Raw genomic sequence first — 19,487 nt, 5'->3', positions numbered from 1 at the left:
AAAAAAGGTTTTTATTTTCTTGTGGAACTTTACTATTGGCCGAACTTTAAAGGATATTTTCGTCATTTTCAAAATTTGAATTTTTTCTTAAAATGTGAATTATTGGTTACGCGTTGAGACTAGCAAAAGCGCGTTCAAAAGGGCCAAACGCAGGTTTTTCATTTTTTAAGGTGTTTGGGTATTTGATGCAAAATCACTTCTAACCATCCAAAATCGATTCCAAGTGAAGCCAGGATTTCTAGCTTCCACGTTGAAGTAAATTGATTCTGTGGGTACTGTTGGATGACAGTTATAGATTTTCACTTTATTCCCGTATTACCCTTAATAATAATAGCCATAAACAAGCAAATCAAGCTTCCTCCTTCTTTCACCTCATCACCTGCAACTTGACAAATATATTTTGTTTTCCTCAAGATTCAATTTTTTTTTTAATTCTTTGGAACACACTCTCCTTAGATTTGCATATTTGGTAAAAGAGAAAGTGGGGGAGGAAGAATGGTGAACAAGCAAATCTAAGCTTCAACCAAACAACAACAAAAACACAAATGAAAAATTACAAATTTTGGCAACTTAAAAATTGAATTAAAGGGAAGAAAATTTGATGTCATCCATGGAATTAAACATCTTGCGAGAGGCGAACATTGCAAAAATATTGAGAGATGAATGTTTGCAAAAGAAATTTAGAGCAGATGGTGTGTTCTCATGAAAAAAAATTAATCACTTTCTATTTTTTTATATTAATTAAATGAGAAGTTCCAGAGAATTCTAATTTTATTTTAAAAAATTATTTTAACTGGTGAAATATTATGAAAGATGGGTCATGTCACTATATATTAAAACCCAAATTGGTAATTATACTTCTAAAAGTCATTTTAAATTAAATTATCTAAACAACATCAAATATTTAGAATCACTTTTAGTTGATGCATCCAAACATAAACCAATTCACACTCAACTCACTTTTAACTAAAATCAATTCTGTGAAACTCAATTCTACCAGAATCAATTCTTTTTATCGCAGAACCAAACACATACTAAAGTCATTAAATCGGAGTACTATGGTATGTACAAAAAAAACTGGAATATATTTTGCGACAATTGGACAACAATTCATTGAGTTAGTCGTTTTAATTTTTTTTTTTTTGGTAAGCGTCATTTTAATTTTTTGATTATCTTACCCTAGCTAGTTTTTTTTTTTTTACAAGTCTTACCCTAGTTTTTTTTTTTTTGACTAATGTCTTGCCCTAGTTTTTTTGACAACATCTCTTACCCTAAAAAAAAATTGTGAGGGACTTGAGTAATTGAAAAGATATTCCGTAAAAAAAAAAAAAATCTTAAATATGATTTTGATTCGGACAAAAATAGGTTATTTTGATTTTATTCCCTAATGTATCTATATATATAAATCCTAGATAGTTGTGGAATTGCTTATCTAAACCTTAATCCACAAACCAATGAAAACCTTTCATTTAGCCACATCATCCACTTACATCCATTTAATGTGGGGTACTAATTGTAATTATTATTATTATTATTTTTTTTTTTTTTTTGACAAAATTATTATTATTATTATTATTATTTTGGGTTATTATTCATTTTAAATTTTTTTGTTCATTTTATTATTTTGTGTATTTTATTGTCTTTTTTTTAAAAAAAGTTAATGTTTTTGCTAATAATCTTTTTTGTCCAATCTTTGTAAATATAAGGAGTTGGTTGATTGTCAGAACTACTTTCTAATGTTAGTAAAAAAGACAAATAAAATAAAATTTACTAATGGTTGTTATGCCATGTAAGATTTTTATCATATTCGATATTTAAGTATGAGTTAAGTTTGTTTTATCTTTGCTCCAATAAGTTTCAATTTAATATAAATGTCAAATTTGATAATACAGTAGTTTTTTGGTAAGAGATAATGAAATAGTTTATCCAACTCAGAATCCTCCAATGAGATTTATAATATAAATAAAAACTTATGTTTCAACATCGATTATTTTCCATGATTAATTATATGTTGTCATTTCCATAGTTATTTTGAAGAATGAGTTAAAGATATTGATAATCAATGTTAATGAAGAAGATACCAAAGTAACTTCAAATGTGATGTATAAATAAGTTTTTTAAATGTATAAACATCTATATATAATTCCTAGATAGTTGTGCAACCACTAATCTAACCACAGTGTATGAGTATGATCACAAACCGTTTTCATAGTGACATGACAATTTATGGATTACCAACTTATTTTGGTAGATGCAATAGGATCCATTGTAATCTTTTCGAAATGTATAAACACATCTTTAATATCTATCTTATATTTACATCATTTTTATTATTATTATTATTATTATTATTATTATTATTATTATTATTTTGTTGTTGTTGATGTTATTATTATAATTTTCATAATACTTATTGTTTCAATTTATACAAATGATTTTTCAACATTATAATATAAAATACCGCATAACACCCGTGCATCGCACGGGTATGAGACTAGTATGATAGATGGTATGATTACAGTGAAGAACATTACTGATGAGGTGTATGGTGTAGGAAAATATGAACCTGAGGTTGGTGATCTCATTGCATTCACAAGTATTCGGCCGAGAAGTGTGTATGACTTGAGCAGGATAAAAAATTACTGTCATATAGCTTATATTTGTGGATCAAAAGATGAATTTACTGATGAGATTCCTATACTGTTATCAAAGTACATGGAGATGGAGATGCATGGTAAATTTGATTCGAGGAGGAACAATGCACAGAAACTTTATGCAGTTTATCTCGTTAACATGACCACTAATGTTCGTATTTGGAAAGCCTTGAATTCTGAGATGGAAGGATCCAACATGAATATAATTAAAAAAGTTTTACAGCCTTATTCAGGGGTAAGACTCACCAAGTTATTAATTAATTTATTGTCAAATTTGACTCATTCATGCATGCACTAGTACAAATATGACATATTACACATCATGTTTACATCTGACGAGTATATGTCAGATGTAAAATGCTATATGGAGTAGTCTTTTCATCTGGCTTTAATGTCCACAGATGTGAAAAATAAATAGACAAGACTTTTTACATCTGGCTTCAATGTACCAGATGCATAACTAAACGCGGTGGCAATCTTGTAATTATGGAAACAATATATAAGTCAATTAAGAGTAAAAAAAAATAAATAAAAAAAAGACATATTCGTTCAACTCAGAGTGAACCCGCTGCTCTCACGATGAACCCTAAACTATCTAACGCTAAATTCAACTTCTCTCTCACTCGATTCAATCGTTCATCACGATCTCAAATTCCCTCTCATCTCTCATAATTGAACTCGTCCTCTCTCTCTCTCTCACTCGAAATTGAACCATCTCTCACGATGAAACCCTAAGATTCTCAGGCGAAATTGAACAATCTCTCACTCGAACCTGGCCTCTCTCTCTCTCACACTCGTTCTCTCGAACTCCTCATCTCAGATTCGCCCAAACTTCATCGTCTTCTTCAGGTTCTCAAGATTCGTTCAAGCTTCAGGTTCAACATTCACTAAACTTGTGTTTTTTGACATGATTAGTGTTTGAGTTAATTTGATTTTGGATTAAAATTTGAATGAGAAGTTATTTTGTAGTTTGAGCTAATTAGGATTTTGATTTTGTAGTTTGACCTAATTAGGATTTTGTTGTTTTAGGTTATTTAATGGACTTGTTGATATTTTTCTATTTTCTTAGTTGTTTTGATTTTTGAGTTGAAATTGTGGTTGTGTTGTTTTAGCATGCTTAGTGTTTGAGTTAATTTGATTTTGGATTAATGAGTTTTAGGTTTTATAATCCTTTCATTCTTATTCAGATGAAATTGATGATGGATTCTATTATGAAATTTTCACAAATTACACTCAACAACTTGTTTATGTTTTTAATTTTTATTTCATTTAAAGTTTGTGATTTTTTTCAGGTTCATGTTTATAATGTACCAATTTACTTGTTCAAATGTCAATTTTAAGTTTGTGATTTTTATCTTCCATTATCATGTAGTCCATTTGTTACAACTATTTACATTTACTTGTTAAAATTTTATTATTCTATAACAGGACTCCATGGTATGGGTGGAAGCTTTGTTACCATTCGAAAATGGGGACCTTCTCAGCACCATTCACCAGGTTGGAATGGTTGAGAAAGCTGTAAGTAAATACCCCTGTCCATCTATCAATTGCTACCTGTTGATCATAGTCTGGCATATTATACATTGTTTAGTATATTGTGCTTTCCTCCTCGTTATGTTTTTAATTTTTATTTCATTTAAAGTTTGTGATTTTCTATTATGTACCATTTAAAGTTTGCCATCAGGCCTATGAGTACTTTGCATACTTAGCTTGTTTATTCAATGCATAACTTGTTTTGATCAATTTATGTTTGAATTATTGTTTTGTTTTATCATATAGCATTATAGTAAGTGAAGATGATGTTCATTCCATCTGTGTCAAGGCATAATATTATCCATGTCTGCATGTAGTTGAAGTTATGCAGTTTGCTAGAGTAATCTTATTATCGATCTTGTGTTGGGTGGTTTGTTCTTCAATACACTATATGCAGGCTATTTTCTCTTTTCATTCTTTAGCTTCGAAGAATAATGCAATTTTGGGTTTCATTGTTTTTCACTCTGTGATCAATTTTGCAGAACAAAGATTGGCCTTTTGGATTTCTTGTTTTTCTTCTATTGACTATTGTTTATTTTGATTGTTGATGATCATCATGGAGAATTATTCAAGAAGTGGTGGTGTTCATGATTTTACTATGGCTTCAAGAAAAGCTGAAGAAACAAGTAAGTTTTAAATTTTCATTTTACTCCCAATTCATTCTTTTTTTTTTATTATAATGTTACAATGTTAATTTGAATTTCTAAACCCTGAATGATATGATGATCATGTGGATTTGTGGGTCTCGTGCAGGTTGATGACACCCTCGACTTATTCAACGAACTTCAGTTGCAACATCAGGTGGTAGCTACAAAGACTAAGACGCTTCATGATGCATGTGATAGACTGATGTGGTTTTGCTATCTATCCTCTTAATCTCAGTTGTCTTTTTCTTGTTTTTCTTTTGTTTTGCCTGGAATGATTGTGAAAGTTACTATGGCATGTGGGTAATGGTTGCCCTTTGAATGTACTCTCTTGTTACTTTAATAATTGGCCAAATTATGTATATGTAGAACTAGTAAATTAAATTAGAAAACTGGTTACTGCATTTCCCTTTATGCATAGTTGCAAATATGAGTATAATAGAGTTACATGTAGGAATTTTGAATATAGAGAATCAAAATCCATCTACTCTCTCTTACACGAAATTATAATAAATGCACGGAATGCAATTGAATTCAACTACAAAGAATCTTGATACCATGCCCATGTCGCGTAAAGGAATGACACATTGAAATCAAACTAGCTCATACGTATCTCTTATTTATTCATTCATCATTTGAACTCACTCACCATGTTTTTTTGCTTAATTTACTCAGTTGCTTCATTGCAGAGTTGTTTTAGCACCCTTGACAAGAAATAGATCCTACGGCAAAGTTCCTCAATCTCATGCTATCCTCTATTACTCTCAGAGAGCAGCTTGTTCTAATGGCGGTCTTCTCATAACTGAAGCTACCGGTGTCTCTGATACTGCAAGGGTGAGTAAATAATACTATTTGGTAGTATTGTAGTATCACCCAGTTTTCTCATAAGTGGGTACAACTCACTCATAGCAATAAATCTCAACCAAATGTTCTTTCTCATACTTAGTCAATTTAGAATTACACGAGGTTCCTATTGCCTATGTTGTACGATCACCCAATAGTTCACTAACTGAGGAAGATATTAAAAATTTCATTGCTAATCAGGTAAGATAATGGACAAGCTTGGTCTCTGACCATTAATGAAATTATGAGATCTTCAACCGAAGATATAATGAGATTTATATTTTTAATATTATATGAATGTAGAATTTAAGTGATTTAAAGTGATGATGCCTGAATGTAGAATTTAAGTGGTTCAAAGTATAAATGATTCAAAGTGATGATCTTGAAGCCAGATCTTTTTAGCATAAGGTCTTTTTAGCATAACACTAGTCTTGTTTGCATCTAAAATGTGCACTTTTTGTTCATTCTTTTCATAGTATAAACTAATTCTGCACTTGTAGATCTTGAAGGCATGTTAAATATGAAGATTCAAGATTTGGAGATCGTAGAGGAACGTAGAATCAAAAGAGCGGACAAACATGGAATTGTTAAATATGAAGATTTGAAGATTGTTATTTCATCCGAAAACGTTGTTGTTCAAGTCACTTGATGTATGCATTCTTACTTTTTCTACTAGTGTCCTTTTTCCATTCTTACTTGCATTGTCAAGCTAGATCAGTGATTTTGATCCTTATGCATATATCACATTAATTACTCAAATGTTATGGTAGTTATAATCCTCTTTTTCCCTTGTAATGATGTTGAACTAATAAGTCGAAATTGGGCATATGCATTAGTTTTTAATCTGAGTGAAAATGCATAAAAATGGGGACTGTTTTACTATATTCATCTGCATAAAAATGAGACTATTTTGCTGTAAATTTCTGCATGAAAATTGGAACTGGTTTGATGTATTTTTCTGCATAACAACGGGACTGTTTTGCTATAATTTTCTGCATAAAAAGAAGGGCTGGTTTGCTGCATTTTTTTGCATAAAGGGAACTATTTTCTTTGTTTCTTTTCTGCAGAATTATGCAGGTTGCATGCTGCCAATTGTGCGGGCGCGCCACACCCTTCGTGGGGCGCTCGAGGCAGCAGCCTTTAGCTCACTTTGTGTTGCATTTTGTTCGATTTTAGATTATGTGGTATGATACTACCTGAATGTATGTTAATTTATATATACGAATTAGTTGATCATGTATACGTAATGAATTTTAGTCATGTATATATAAGTAAATATATATTTACATATTGTAGGTGTTCGATGATCCGACGTCATTAACAGAGGAGGAGCTGTATGAATTGTGAAACAGTTGGGCAACTTGTTTTCTTGACCTATATAATCCTTAGGTAGATTATGATGTTGCCGATGAGGCTTAGGAGCTAGCTAGGTTAATTTGTGTGATGTTACAATGGATTCATATTAATTATGATGTTTTGAATTGTAATGACATTTGATATTTTGCTTGAATGTTGAATTGTATGACATTTGGTATTTTGGATGAATGTTGAATTTTAATGACATTTGATTATATTATGTAAGGGTATTTTGGTTGAATGTTGAATTGTAATGCTATTTTGGTTTTTTTTAATTACAAAATAGGATTTAAAATATAAAAAAAAATGCAGGATTTTGAAAAAAAAAAAAATTAAATAAAGTTACTATTTCACATCTGGTGACTTGGTCAGATGTAAAAGGTCCAATTTAATTAAAAAAAAAATTGGTCAGCTGAAACACGAGAACAGAGGTAAAAGGGGACACTTTTACATCTGGCGAATGTCAGATGTAAAAAGCGTAAACTTACTACTTCTTGTACGTCTACCTCTGACCGGGGTCAGATGTAAAATGGGGTTTTGGCCAGATGTAAAAAGTGTTTTCTGTACTAGTGATGGAACTTCTTCAATTGATAATGATTTTGTCTAATGTGCAGAAGTAAATTAGTCTTGCACCATGCACAAATATTCTTTTCACAGTTGGATCAATAAGTCCCGTCATATCTCATTTGATTCAATGGCAGAAAGTAACTTGTGCACAATGCCAAATTTATCCCACTTGTACACCATAGAACTAGCAATCGATAATATACTATTTGTCTTTATTTTCAGTCTTGGTGATGTTTTTGGAACTGTAATTGTGGCTGTATCAAACATATTTTTCGCAATTGCAATCATGCTACTTCTTGTTCTATGATATTATTACTATAGACATTCTCATAAAAAGTAACATGTTTTCATTATATATAACAGAGGGAAGAAAACTGTCATACTTGCTTGTCGGGGGACATTCTCGGTCGATCCTATGCCCGAGTACAAAACATAACCAAAGCTCAGAATCTGAATGAATCTCAAAAAGATGGTATTCTAAGTTGTCTTCATATGAAAAAGTGTCATCACAATGATCCTATTAAACTCATATGGGGTCCACCAGGAACTGGCAAAACAAAGACAGTTGCTTCAATGCTATTTTGTCTACTCAAGTTAAGAATGAGAACAGTGACATGTGCTCCAACAAACACTGCAGTTTTGGCAGTGGCGTCACGTCTTCATATCATAGCTAAGGATTCACTTGAGAATGGTTCATATGGTCTTGGTGACATAGTACTATTTGGAAATAATAAAAGAATGAAAATTGATTCTTATAAAGGTCTTGGTGAAGTCTTTTTGGATAACAGAGTTGATGATTTGTTAAAATGTTTTTCTCGAATGACTGGATGGAAAAATAGTTTGGAATCAATGATCAAATTACTAAAGTATCCTGAAGAACAATATGCTTTGTATCAGAACAAAAATGATGATGAAAATGTTATGTCATTAGAAGAATTTGCCAATAAAAATTATGGTCATGTAAAGCCTGCATATTTTTCATACAAGAGACGTTTTAAGTATCGTTGTCCTATGACATTGGAGGAGTTTGTGAATAAGAAATATGGTTATATTGTTGAGCAATATGATATATATAAAGATGAAAACAAGTTAGGTGTTGGTATGAGCATGGAGCAGTTTTTAAGACAAAAGTTCTGTGTATTTGGAGGGAAGTTGAAGTCATTCGCGAAAACGTTGTGTACTCACTTACCAACATGTTTCCTTCCGATTAAGGTGGCGATGAAAATATTTAGAGTTCTTGAGTTGTTAAAATCTCTTGAAGTCTCCATGAATCAAAGCAAACAAACACAAACTTTCCATGGTAATTGTGAGGACGGAGAAAGAATTTTCGCTCGGTTTGGTTGGTTAAGCATTGAAAAACAAGAGTTTCTTCACACACTTTGTTTTCTTTGTAACACTATCAAGCTTCCACAAATTACATCAAAATATGGCATATCACGATTTTGCTTGAAGAATGCATGCCTTCTTTTTTGTACTGCATCAAGTTCTTCTAAGTTGTACACAGAAGGAATGAAACAAGTGCAGTTTCTAGTGATTGATGAAGCTGCTCAACTTAAAGAATGTGAATCAACTATTCCATTGCAATTAAATGGTCTCAGACGTTGTATTCTTATTGGTGATGAGAGACAACTTCCTGCAATGGTCAAAAGCAAGGTACTTAGAAAGTTATTGTCTTATTTTACTTGAAGATTAGTAGCTGTACTTCTTTTCTAGTTAAAATAAAATGTTTTTCATGAAGTGTCAGTTTGAAATGGCTTGTTTGAGGAATATGGATTGTGCGTAGTATCACTACATGCATTCGCCTCCATTTGAACCATCATACAGCTGCATTAACCATCCGACCTTGATCGGACTTTCTATTTCGCGATAATGCCATATTTCAAACATGACAGATAAATTGGGACAAGAGATTAACTTTTTGTGAGATTTTTATTAAGGCTTGTGATTATGATTTTTGGTGTCAGATTGCTGACAGGGCTGAATTTGGAAGAAGCTTATTTGAGAGGCTAGTGTTGTTGGGATACAAGAAGCATATGCTTAATGTTCAATATAGGATGCATCCATCTATAAGCATGTTCCCAAGTAAAGAGTTCTATGATAACCAACTTTCTGATGCTCAGATTGTAACAGAAATAAGCTATAACAAACGTTTCCTTGAAGGAACAATGTATGGCTCCTACTCCTTCATTAACATATCTAAGGGTAAAGAGCAGTCTAATCATGATCATAGTTTGAAGAATGTGATTGAAGCTGCTGCTATCTCTGAGATTATTGGAAGACTTAAAAAGGGTTACTTTCTGTTTCCATTTTTCTTCTGTCAATAAGTTTGTTAATCAAATTTTTAACAATAGAGTATGATATAAGCCCTTTTTTATAAAGGATTTTATTAAGCGCTTATTATATAAATACTTATCATATACATGCTTTTGTATTTGTTATTTCAATACTTATCATATAGGTGGTTATGTATTTGTTATTTCAATAACAAAAGCTAAAATAAAATCAAATATTTTTAAACCTAGCTACAAGCAAATTTCATAAGCTATCTTCATGAGCTTATGAAAATAAGCTGAAACAACTTATGGACATGACATATTTCCATAAGCTTTACCAAACCGTCTCACAAATGTAGTGTGCATTTGGATTGACTTATTTGAATAAACATTTATGAAAAATAGCTTATGACATATGTGTCTGTTTTATCCAGCATAATTCCACAATTTCTCCAAGACAGCCTATAAAAACATCTTATATGAAAACAATTTGACTTTAGTTTATCTTTTATTATAGAAATTGTTTATACATAAGCACTCTTACATGATAAGCGCTTATCTCGCATGATTAAGCTGTTTTTCCTAACATGTCGATACATTTATGTAACCTTTTTTTGTGTGGCAGAGTTTGTGAGGACAAAGAAAAAAGTTAGCATAGGGATCATATCTCCATACAAGGCACAAGTGTATGAAATCCAAGAGAAAGTGAAGCAGTACATGGTCTCAAATCCTAACTTTTCGGTTAATGTTCGTTCTGTTGATGGCTTTCAAGGTGGTGAAGAAGACATTATAATAATATCCACTGTTAGATCAAATTTGAGTGGAAAAGTTGGATTTCTTTCCAATAGACAAAGAGCTAATGTTGCAATCACCAGGGCTAGGTATGTACTATGAACATATATGCAAATTTACCAATTGCGGTTGACACAAATGGTTAGACTTTCTGCTTACACCAACTGTGACGGAGGTTCTAATATGTAATACTGCAATTGGTAGGCTACATAAGTTACGCTGTAAATTCCCAATGTTGGTTTAAAACTGATTATATTTCTTTCTTGCAGATATTGCCTTTGGATTGTAGGAAATGCTACAACTTTAACTAATAGTAACTCTGTGTGGAGAAAGGTTGTTCTTGATGCTAAGGGAAGAAATTGCTTTCATAATGCTGATGAGGACAAGAAATTAGGTCAAGTTATTGATGATGCATGCTTTGAGTTTGAACTACTAGATGATTCTGCATCAGCATTTAATAAACTAAGCATAAGGGACATGCCAGAAAGAACTACTTTCTCTAGGTAAATGAAACCATTACATTACATCTTCATATATTCGTGTTAATTGTATAATGATGAACAAGTAAATTAGCATTTCGATGCTCAAAATTGTAAACGTCGAACGATTTGGTCTTTTAAATTTACAAAATAGTAAATTAGTCTCTTAAATTAAAGAAGTTCATTCAATATTCTAGTCCTTACATCAAAATATTTTTTTATAAGTTATAGAGCAACAAAGACAGAAACTAATACTTGCATGATTGTATTTCATAGGAAACCATTGACATTGTGGCGAGGATGAACATGTAATATTGGAAAAGTGAAGACAGAAGACTCTGAAACACTATTATGCACTAGGAATTAATGCCACCACTAAAGCATTTTTTTTTTTGACGCAAAATATAAACGCAACTGCCTTTACAAACAAAGAAATAAGAGAGTTCAAAATAGCCAAATTCAAAATTCTGAATTGTAAAATAGAGAGGGTAAAATTCCGATCGCTTAATTTATTTGGGGCTTGATGTTGACTATGTCAAACTTTGAGTTTATAGTTTTTAAGTTTATATGAGTAAAGAAAGATATAGTAAATCACGAATTTATAGTTTATTTTGTAAGTTAATTTATAACTTATTTTTTTCTCCCGATTTTCTCTTTTATCTTAGTAAAAATATTTTAATATTAAAAATGGGTAAGAATCAAATGACATCAAAGTGTCAAATTTTTTATATGACACCTCTGATAATTATTTACCGGATAATTAATCGTATTATAAAATCGACCGTTGGATTGAAAATATATTATAACATAAATCATATAACATTAATCGGAAATCATTTGATATGTCAATGAGATACATCAAAATTAACGTCTTACGAACATTCAAAGAATGAGTTAATTTTGATGTATCTCATTGACATATCAGATGATTTCCGGTTAATGTTATATTTTATATTCATGATCCATGTTATAATATTTTTCAATCCAACGGTCAATTTTGTAAAATGATTATCCGGTAAAGAATTATAGGAGGTGTCATATTTTTAAGTTTGACATGTTAGTGTGATTTGATCCCGACCCATTAAAAATATGGTTTTCTATTCATTTTATAAATTTATTCAACTGGTAATTTTACCGAACACTACAAATTCAAATATGCACTACAAAGTTTATCCGCTAGAAATTAAACTTATCGGGCTACTCCCTCCGTCCCAAATTGAGTGACACAGTTGACTGTTTCACGCATGCCGATGCATAACTTTGACGATTAATATTTTTAATTATATTATAGTAAAAATTATAAAAATATGATATTTTAAAAATACTTATCGAGACGAATTCAACAACATATTATATGCTAATATTTATTTTTATCTAATTTCCTATGATTAAATGCCCCATTTATTTTATTTGAGTTCATGCATGAAAAGGAGTTGAAGAAGTCGAGAAGACAATGCATCTTGTCATTTCCTATGAAATGAATCCCTATTAATTCAATTTTCTTTACCTCTATTTGATGAGTACTATCAGTGTAGCCGGTTCAACTTTCTGTAAAGAGTCTCTTTCTAGCTACACAAGTTTGTTGTTGTAGTAAAGAGAGTTTGATTTGGCTACACTAGTTTGTTACACTATCTTGAGTACTTCTCCAAATACTCCTACTCTTAATTTGAGGTCTAACTTGTAGTAATACAATGGAGGAATGTCTTCATCATCCGAGCTTAATAAGTATTGTATTCTCTTGGACTTTAGAGGATCTTCTCAATGAATATCTTTTCAAAAACCAGGTTCGTTCTTCACTTTTCAATGAAAAATACATTAGACTTTTAAGAGACAAAAGCTTATATTTGTAGACAAATTTTTTTTTATAATTTTCTTTTGATTTCATGCCTCAACTTTTTAACAACTTATCAACTTTTTTCCCATTTTCATTTAAATAAATTTTTTTGGACCAGTTACATTGATTTATGTTGACCCGATTTTTTCATAAATTTAGGACTAGAGGCAGTAGTTTTAGAAGCTCATTATTTTTTCTATTTGAGGAAAATACATTAAGAAATTATCTAGTAGAATTGAAATGTATTGTAGTTTTTATTGTTTGAATGCTGGATACTCTGCTGTCTCTTCGACTTCTCCATTGAAATCTCCGTCATTTGAATAAGGTTTTATGTATTGTTATATGCTTTTCAAGATAGTTTATGAAAAAATAACTTATAAAAATACAATTTTTGTTATGAATTAATATAAAAGTTTATTTATTTGCATAAAATATTTTCATAAGCTCAAAATTAAGCCAGGACCAAATGGGTTGTGATATGACAAATATATTTCTAGTCCTCAAATTTCTTCAAACAGAATCATGAAGTATCATTGTCTTAGTAAAGGTAGCTTGAAATGATGCTCAATTTCGCGCAGGTACCGAAGATTCCACAGACATTCTTGTCCACAAAAGGTTACATGAATTCATTCTTTCCTGCATTGATTGAGGAAACACATAGTGATCTTTACTCAAGCTTGATGAGTGTGCCTCAAGCTTCTTTTTGTGAAATCAGAACAATGGAAACATCCAAGGACTTCAATCCTCCCTATAGCTTGTACTATAACATTACAGTGAAGAACATCACTGATGAAGTGTACGGTGTAGGAAAATATGAACCTGAAGTTGGTGATCTCATTGCATTCACAAATATTCGACCGAGAAGCGTGCATGACTTGAGCAGGATAATGGATTACTGTCATATAGCTTATATTCATGGATCGAAAGATGAATTTACTGATGAGATTCCTATACGGTTATCAAAGTACATGGAGATGGAGATGCATGGTAAATTTGATTCGAGGAGGAACAATGCACAGAAACTTTATGCAGTTTATCTCATTAACATGACCACTAATGTTCGTATTTGGAAAGCATTGAATTCGGAGATGGAAGGATCCAACATGAATATAATCAAAAAAGTGTTGCAGCCTTATTCGGCGGTAAGAATTGCCAAGTTATTGTTTTACCATAGACTTCTGTTACACTCAAGAAAATAATGAAATTATATGTTCATCATAGTCTTTTGTATTAATCAATTTACTGTCAAATTTGAAATATTCATGCATAGATTTCTTCAATTGATAATGATTTTGTCTAATGTGCGGAAGTAAATTAGTCTTGCACCATGCACAAATAGGTTTTTCGCCGTTGGATCAATAAGTCCCGTCATATCTCATTTGATTCAATGATAGAAAGTAACTTGTGTACTATATCAAATTTATCCCACTTGTGCACCATAGAACTAGCCATTGATAGTATGCTATTTGTCTTTATTTTCAGTCTTTGTGATGTTTTTGAAGTTTTTGCAACTGTAATTGTTGCTGTATTAAACATATTTTTCGCAATATCAACAATAGCGATTGCAACGTTACTACTTCTTTTTCTATGATATTATTACTATAGATATTATCATAAAAAGCAACATGTTTTAATTATTATATATAACAGAGGGAAGAAACCTGTCATACTTGCTTGTCGGAGGAAATTCTCGGTCAATCCTATGCCCGAGTACAAAACATAATCAAAGCTCAGAATCTGAATGAATCTCAAAAAGATGGTATTCTAAATTGTGTTCATATGAAGAAATGTCATCACAATGATCCTATTAAACTCATATGGGGTCCACCAGGAACTGGCAAAACAAAGACAGTTGCTACAATGCTATTCTGTCTCCTCAAGTTAAGAATCAGAACAGTGACATGTGCTCCAACAAACACTGCAGTTTTGGCGGTGGTGTCGCGCCTTCACACCATAGCTAAGGATTCACTTGAGCATGGTTCATATGGTCTTGGTGACATAGTACTATTTGGAAATAGTAAAAGAATGAAAATAGATTCTTATAAGGGTCTTGGTGAAGTGTTTTTGGATAATAGAGTTGATGATTTGTTAAAATGTTTTTCTCGAATGACTGGATGGAAAAATAGTTTGGAATCAATGATCAAATTACTAAAGTATCCTGAAGATCAATATGCTTTGTATAAGAACAAAAAAGATGATGAAAATGTTATGTCATTAGAAGAATTTGCCAATAAAAATTATGGTCATGTAAAGCCTGCATATTTTTCATACAAGAGACGTTTTAAGTATCTTTGTCCTATGACATTGGAGGAGTTTGAGAAGAAGAAATATGGTTACATTGTTGAGCAATATGATATATATAAAGATGAAAAAAAGATAAGTGTTGGTATGAGCATGGAGCAATTTTTAAGACAAAAATTCTGTTTATTTGGAGCAAAGTTGAAGTCATTCGCGACAACGTTGTGTACTCATTTACCAACATGTTTCCTTTCAATTAAGGTGGCGATGAAAATATTTCGAGTTCTCGAGTTGTTAAAATCTCTTGAAGTTTCCTTGAGTCAAAGCAAACAAAAACAAGCTTTCGATGATAATTGTGAAGACGGAGAAAGAATTTTCGCTCGGTTTGGATGGTTAAGCATTGAAAAACAAGAGTTTCTTCAAACACTTCGTTTTCTTTGTGACACTATTGATCTTCCGCATATTACAACAAAATATGAAATATCGCAATTTTGCTTGAAGAATGCATGCCTTCTTTTTTGTACTGCATCAAGTTCTTCTAAGTTGTACAAAGAAGGAATGAAACAAGTGCAGTTTCTAGTGATTGATGAAGCTGCTCAACTTAAAGAATGTGAATCAGCTATTCCATTGCAGTTAAATGGTCTCAGACGTTGTATTCTCATTGGTGATGAGAGACAACTTCCTGCAATGGTCAAAAGCAAGGTACTTCGAAAATTATTTTCTCATTTTACTTGAAGATTAGTAGTTGTACTTCTTTTCATGGTAAAATTAAATGTTTTACATGAAGGGCCAGTTTGAAATGGCTACATGCATTTGGCTCCATTTGAACCATCATATGGCCACATTAACTATCCGACCTTGATTGGACAGTTTTGATGCAGTCATGGGGTTGTGGCTGAATACAATTCAAATTCCTTATTTGAGCTTTCCTACTGATATAATATAAGCACCTGTGCATAAGGTATTTTCAAGTTATTTTCATAAGCTATCCGAGAAAGCTTATGAACACAGCCTATAGCTTATTTTCAACTTGTTTGACTCTTTATTTTTTGTTATAGAAATAGTTCATAACATAAGCACTTGTACAATACACGTTTATCCGGAGAAAATGTCTTTATTACTATTTATGACCACCTAAATTGGACAAGATTTTTATTAAGGCTTGTGATTATGATGTTTTTTGTGTCAGATTGCTGACAGGGCTGAATTTGGAAGAAGCTTATTTGAGAGGCTAGTGATGTTGGGATACAAGAAGCATATGCTTAATGTTCAATATAGGATGCATCCATCAATAAGCATGTTCCCATGTAAAGAGTTCTATGATAACCAACTTTCTGATGCTCAGATTGTAACAAAAATAAGCTATAACAAACGTTTCCTTGAAGGAACAATGTATGGCTCCTACTCCTTCATTAACATATCTAAGGGTAAAGAGCAGTCTAATCATGATCATAGTTTGAAGAATGTGATTGAAGCTGCTGCTATCTCTGAGATTATTGGAAGACTTAAGAAGGGTTGCTTTCTCTTTCCCTTTTTCTTCTGTCAATAAGTTTGTTAATAAATCTTTTAGCAATAGAGTATGATACAAGTCCTTTTTTTATAAAGGATTTTATTAAGCGCTTATTACATAAATACTTATCATATAAGTGCTTATGCATAAGTTGTTTCAATATCAAAATAGTTTCAACCTAGCTATAAGCATATTTCATAAGCTATCTTGACGAGGTGATGAAAATAATCTGAAACCAACTTATGGACATGTCATATTTCTATAAGTTTTACCAAACCGTCTCACAAATGTTTATGTTTATTGATAAATTGAAATAAGTTAATCCAAACAGGCCCATAATATGATATGTAGTGTCCATTTGGCTTGACTTAATTGAATACATAAGCACTCATATATGATAAGCGCTTATCTCGCATGATTAAGCTGTTTTTCCTAACAAGTCCATACATTTATGTAACCTTTTTTTGTGTGGCAGAGTTTGTGAGGACAAAGAACAAAGTTAGCATAGGGATCATATCTCCATACAAGGCACAAGTGTATGAAATCCAAGAGAAAGTGAAGCAGTACATGGTTTCAAATCCTAACTTTTCTGTTAATGTTCGTTCTGTTGATGGCTTTCAAGGTGGTGAAGAAGACATCATAATAATATCCACTGTTAGATCAAATTTGAGTGGAAAAGTTGGTTTTCTTTCCAATAGACAAAGAGCTAATGTTGCAATCACTAGAGCTAGGTATGTTATTGTTATGTTGATTCCATGTTCTATGAACGTAGATGCAAATTTACCAATTGCGGTTGACACAAATGGTTAGACTTTCTGCTTACACCAACTGTGACGGAGGTTCTAATATGGAATACCGCAATTGTTAGGTTAAGTAAGTTTCGCTGTAAATTCTCAATGAACTTATATATGCACATGTTGATCTAAAACTGATATTATTTTCCTGCAGATATTGCCTCTGGATTGTAGGAAATGCTACAACTTTAACAAATAGTAACTCTGTGTGGAGAAAGGTTGTTCTTGATGCTAAGGAAAGAAATTGCTTTCATAATGCTGCTGATGAGGACAAGAAATTAGATCAAGTTATTGAGGATGCTTTGTTTGAGTTTGAACTGCTAGATGATTCTGCATCAGCATTTAATAAACTAAGCATAAGGGACATGCCAGAAAGAACTACTTTCTCTAGGTAAATGAAGTCATTATATCTTTTCATATATTCATATTAATTGTATAATAATGAACAAGTAAATCAACATTTTGATACTCAAAATTGTAAACGTCGAACAACTTGGTCTTTCAAGAACTTCATTCAATCTAGTCCTTACATCAAAATATTTTTTATAACTTATAGGGCAAAGACAGAAACTAATACTTGCATGATTGTATTTCATAGGAAACCATTGACATTGTGGCGAGGATGAACAAATAATCCTGGAAAAGTGAAGAACTCTGAAGCAACTCTAGAGATAGTAGTGATGATGCAATCATGGTGGTTTATTTTGTCCTTTGAGATTATATGTATCTTAACATGTTTGTGTTCCATATTTTAGACTTGAAACTATCAAATTGATCGAAGGTAATTACATATTACGCATTAACAATGTTCTCATATCTCCTGCGAAATTCGAATCTAAATTCTTGAAGAATTTGAACAAAATCCTTAAATTGGACCACCTAAATTGGTAAATCATACAACAATTTCAAAATATTAAAACACGTTGAATATAATTTGCTATGAAGCCATGATATTTCATACGGCACTTATACGATACAGATACTAGATTCAGCAAGAGTTTATCTATCAAATACTTCTTAGCAAACGATATGTGTTGTTAGATGCAGGATAGTGAAGATGGATGCAAAGCTAGCTGCTAGCATGCATGCACTCATAATTTACACCACAAAAAGCCATATGATTAGAAGCACCATTGAGCTAATAATTACAAAAATCCCAAGTCTGATTGAACACACATCACATATAAACTATTCCAGCACTAACCCAAATCTGATCTGAACACTGCCAAGTCTGATTGACAAATAGAAAGTAGCTGTAATTTTCATACGATATTGACAAACTAAAAATGTGCAGAAAGTAGCTATATAAGAAACAGATAGAATCGTTTCTAGTCTCATTGATTTACTAATTAGATTTAAGAAACAAATAGATTGAGCCAAAACTTAAACCATTAACTTTAAGAGGCTTGCATATGTTCTATACTTAGAAAACCTGTTTTTAATATACTTAAATTAAAAGACCTTAGAAGTAATAAATTGAAATTAAAGAGGATAAAGAATGACCTTAGGAGTGTATGGTGCTTTTCTCGTTGCTTGCTATGACAAAAAGAACGAAGAATTTCAAAGTATTGTCAAGTTAGGTGAGTGTTTTATGTTGTATAGAAGAGTTCTTTTGTTTATTAAACTTACTTTTCTCACTTTTTATTTTTTATTTTTATGTTATGGTTTGTTAGCAACTGGATTCAAAGAAGAGGAGCTTGAAGAACGTTCTAATATCTTTCGCTCTAAAATTATTCCAAAACCAAAGGTCCCTGGCTCTTGTTTCTCTCTGGACCTTTTGTTTGAAGCCTGCATAAACTAGGAAATTTCCTTGCTTCTCATGCTGTTAAACTAGGAAATTTCAGCATTATTCTAAAATCCTATGTGAGTAAAGGTTTAGATGCAAGCATATAGGTTAGTGAACATAACTGCTAATTCAACATGATTGGGAATTTTAGTTACAACGCAGCTAGATTAATTTTTATGTATTA

General features: G+C 31.7%; 3 protein-coding genes across 10 annotated transcripts; all 3 read left to right on the top strand.

Annotated features, from left to right (window-relative positions):
* The first annotated feature begins 2,499 nt into the window (after positions 1-2,499).
* LOC123922564 lies at positions 2,500-11,652 on the top strand. The gene is made up of 6 exons (XM_045975269.1): positions 2,500-2,889; positions 7,961-9,250; positions 9,562-9,886; positions 10,496-10,751; positions 10,932-11,165; positions 11,418-11,652. The coding sequence occupies exons 1-6, from the start codon at positions 2,500-2,502 to the stop codon at positions 11,443-11,445; spliced, it is 2,523 nt and encodes an 840-aa protein (XP_045831225.1). The 3' UTR covers positions 11,446-11,652.
* Positions 3,180-7,184, top strand: LOC123924727 (putative 12-oxophytodienoate reductase 4). 8 transcript variants are annotated; one of them, XR_006814826.1, is made up of 8 exons: positions 3,180-3,529; positions 4,083-4,172; positions 4,750-4,813; positions 4,941-5,038; positions 5,521-5,665; positions 6,175-6,324; positions 6,742-6,858; positions 6,971-7,014. XR_006814826.1 is itself a non-coding variant. In XM_045977692.1 (6 exons), exons 2-6 carry the CDS (start codon positions 4,123-4,125, stop codon positions 7,019-7,021), a joined length of 408 nt encoding a protein of 135 aa, XP_045833648.1. In that variant the 5' UTR covers positions 3,180-3,529; positions 4,083-4,122; the 3' UTR covers positions 7,022-7,184. The 8 variants fall into 8 exon arrangements, 2 of the variants coding, with proteins under 2 accessions (XP_045833648.1, XP_045833649.1); XR_006814827.1 differs by lacking the exon at positions 6,742-6,858 and having other exon boundaries at positions 6,184-6,324; positions 6,971-7,184; XR_006814825.1 differs by lacking the exon at positions 6,742-6,858 and having other exon boundaries at positions 6,971-7,184.
* A 1,180-nt stretch (positions 11,653-12,832) lies between the features above and the next one.
* Positions 12,833-18,285, top strand: LOC123923959 (helicase sen1-like). The gene is made up of 7 exons (XM_045976707.1): positions 12,833-12,925; positions 13,554-14,117; positions 14,626-15,915; positions 16,403-16,727; positions 17,199-17,454; positions 17,672-17,908; positions 18,116-18,285. The coding sequence occupies exons 1-7, from the start codon at positions 12,833-12,835 to the stop codon at positions 18,141-18,143; spliced, it is 2,793 nt and encodes a 930-aa protein (XP_045832663.1). The 3' UTR covers positions 18,144-18,285.
* The last annotated feature ends 1,202 nt before the right edge of the window (positions 18,286-19,487 follow it).

The sequence above is a fragment of the Trifolium pratense genome, linkage group LG4 (assembly GCF_020283565.1).
Source record: "Trifolium pratense cultivar HEN17-A07 linkage group LG4, ARS_RC_1.1, whole genome shotgun sequence".
Lineage (NCBI taxonomy): Eukaryota > Viridiplantae > Streptophyta > Magnoliopsida > Fabales > Fabaceae > Trifolium > Trifolium pratense.
The sequence above is the reverse complement of the archived record's forward strand: the minus strand, read 5'-3'. Positions and strand labels throughout refer to the sequence as shown.

What these genes read in the sequence shown, in the direction of transcription:
- LOC123922564 (XM_045975269.1), top strand. Translation starts at nt 2,500, where the DNA reads ATGATAGATGGTATGATTACAGTGAAGAACATTACTGATGAGGTGTAT. An exon ending in TATTGGAAGACTTAAAAAGG is followed by an intron (nt 9,887 to 10,495) that starts GTTACTTTCTGT and finishes TTTGTGTGGCAG; the next exon opens with AGTTTGTGAGGACAAAGAAA. An exon ending in GTTGCAATCACCAGGGCTAG is followed by an intron (nt 10,752 to 10,931) that starts GTATGTACTATG and finishes TCTTTCTTGCAG; the next exon opens with ATATTGCCTTTGGATTGTAG.
- LOC123924727 (XM_045977692.1), top strand. Translation starts at nt 4,123, where the DNA reads ATGGGGACCTTCTCAGCACCATTCACCAGGTTGGAATGGTTGAGAAAG. An exon ending in TTGGAATGGTTGAGAAAGCT is followed by an intron (nt 4,173 to 4,749) that starts GTAAGTAAATAC and finishes ATCATCATGGAG; the next exon opens with AATTATTCAAGAAGTGGTGG. An exon ending in GATGCATGTGATAGACTGAT is followed by an intron (nt 5,039 to 5,520) that starts GTGGTTTTGCTA and finishes GCTTCATTGCAG; the next exon opens with AGTTGTTTTAGCACCCTTGA.
- LOC123923959 (XM_045976707.1), top strand. Translation starts at nt 12,833, where the DNA reads ATGGAGGAATGTCTTCATCATCCGAGCTTAATAAGTATTGTATTCTCT. An exon ending in AATATCTTTTCAAAAACCAG is followed by an intron (nt 12,926 to 13,553) that starts GTTCGTTCTTCA and finishes AATTTCGCGCAG; the next exon opens with GTACCGAAGATTCCACAGAC. An exon ending in TGTTGCAGCCTTATTCGGCG is followed by an intron (nt 14,118 to 14,625) that starts GTAAGAATTGCC and finishes TATATATAACAG; the next exon opens with AGGGAAGAAACCTGTCATAC.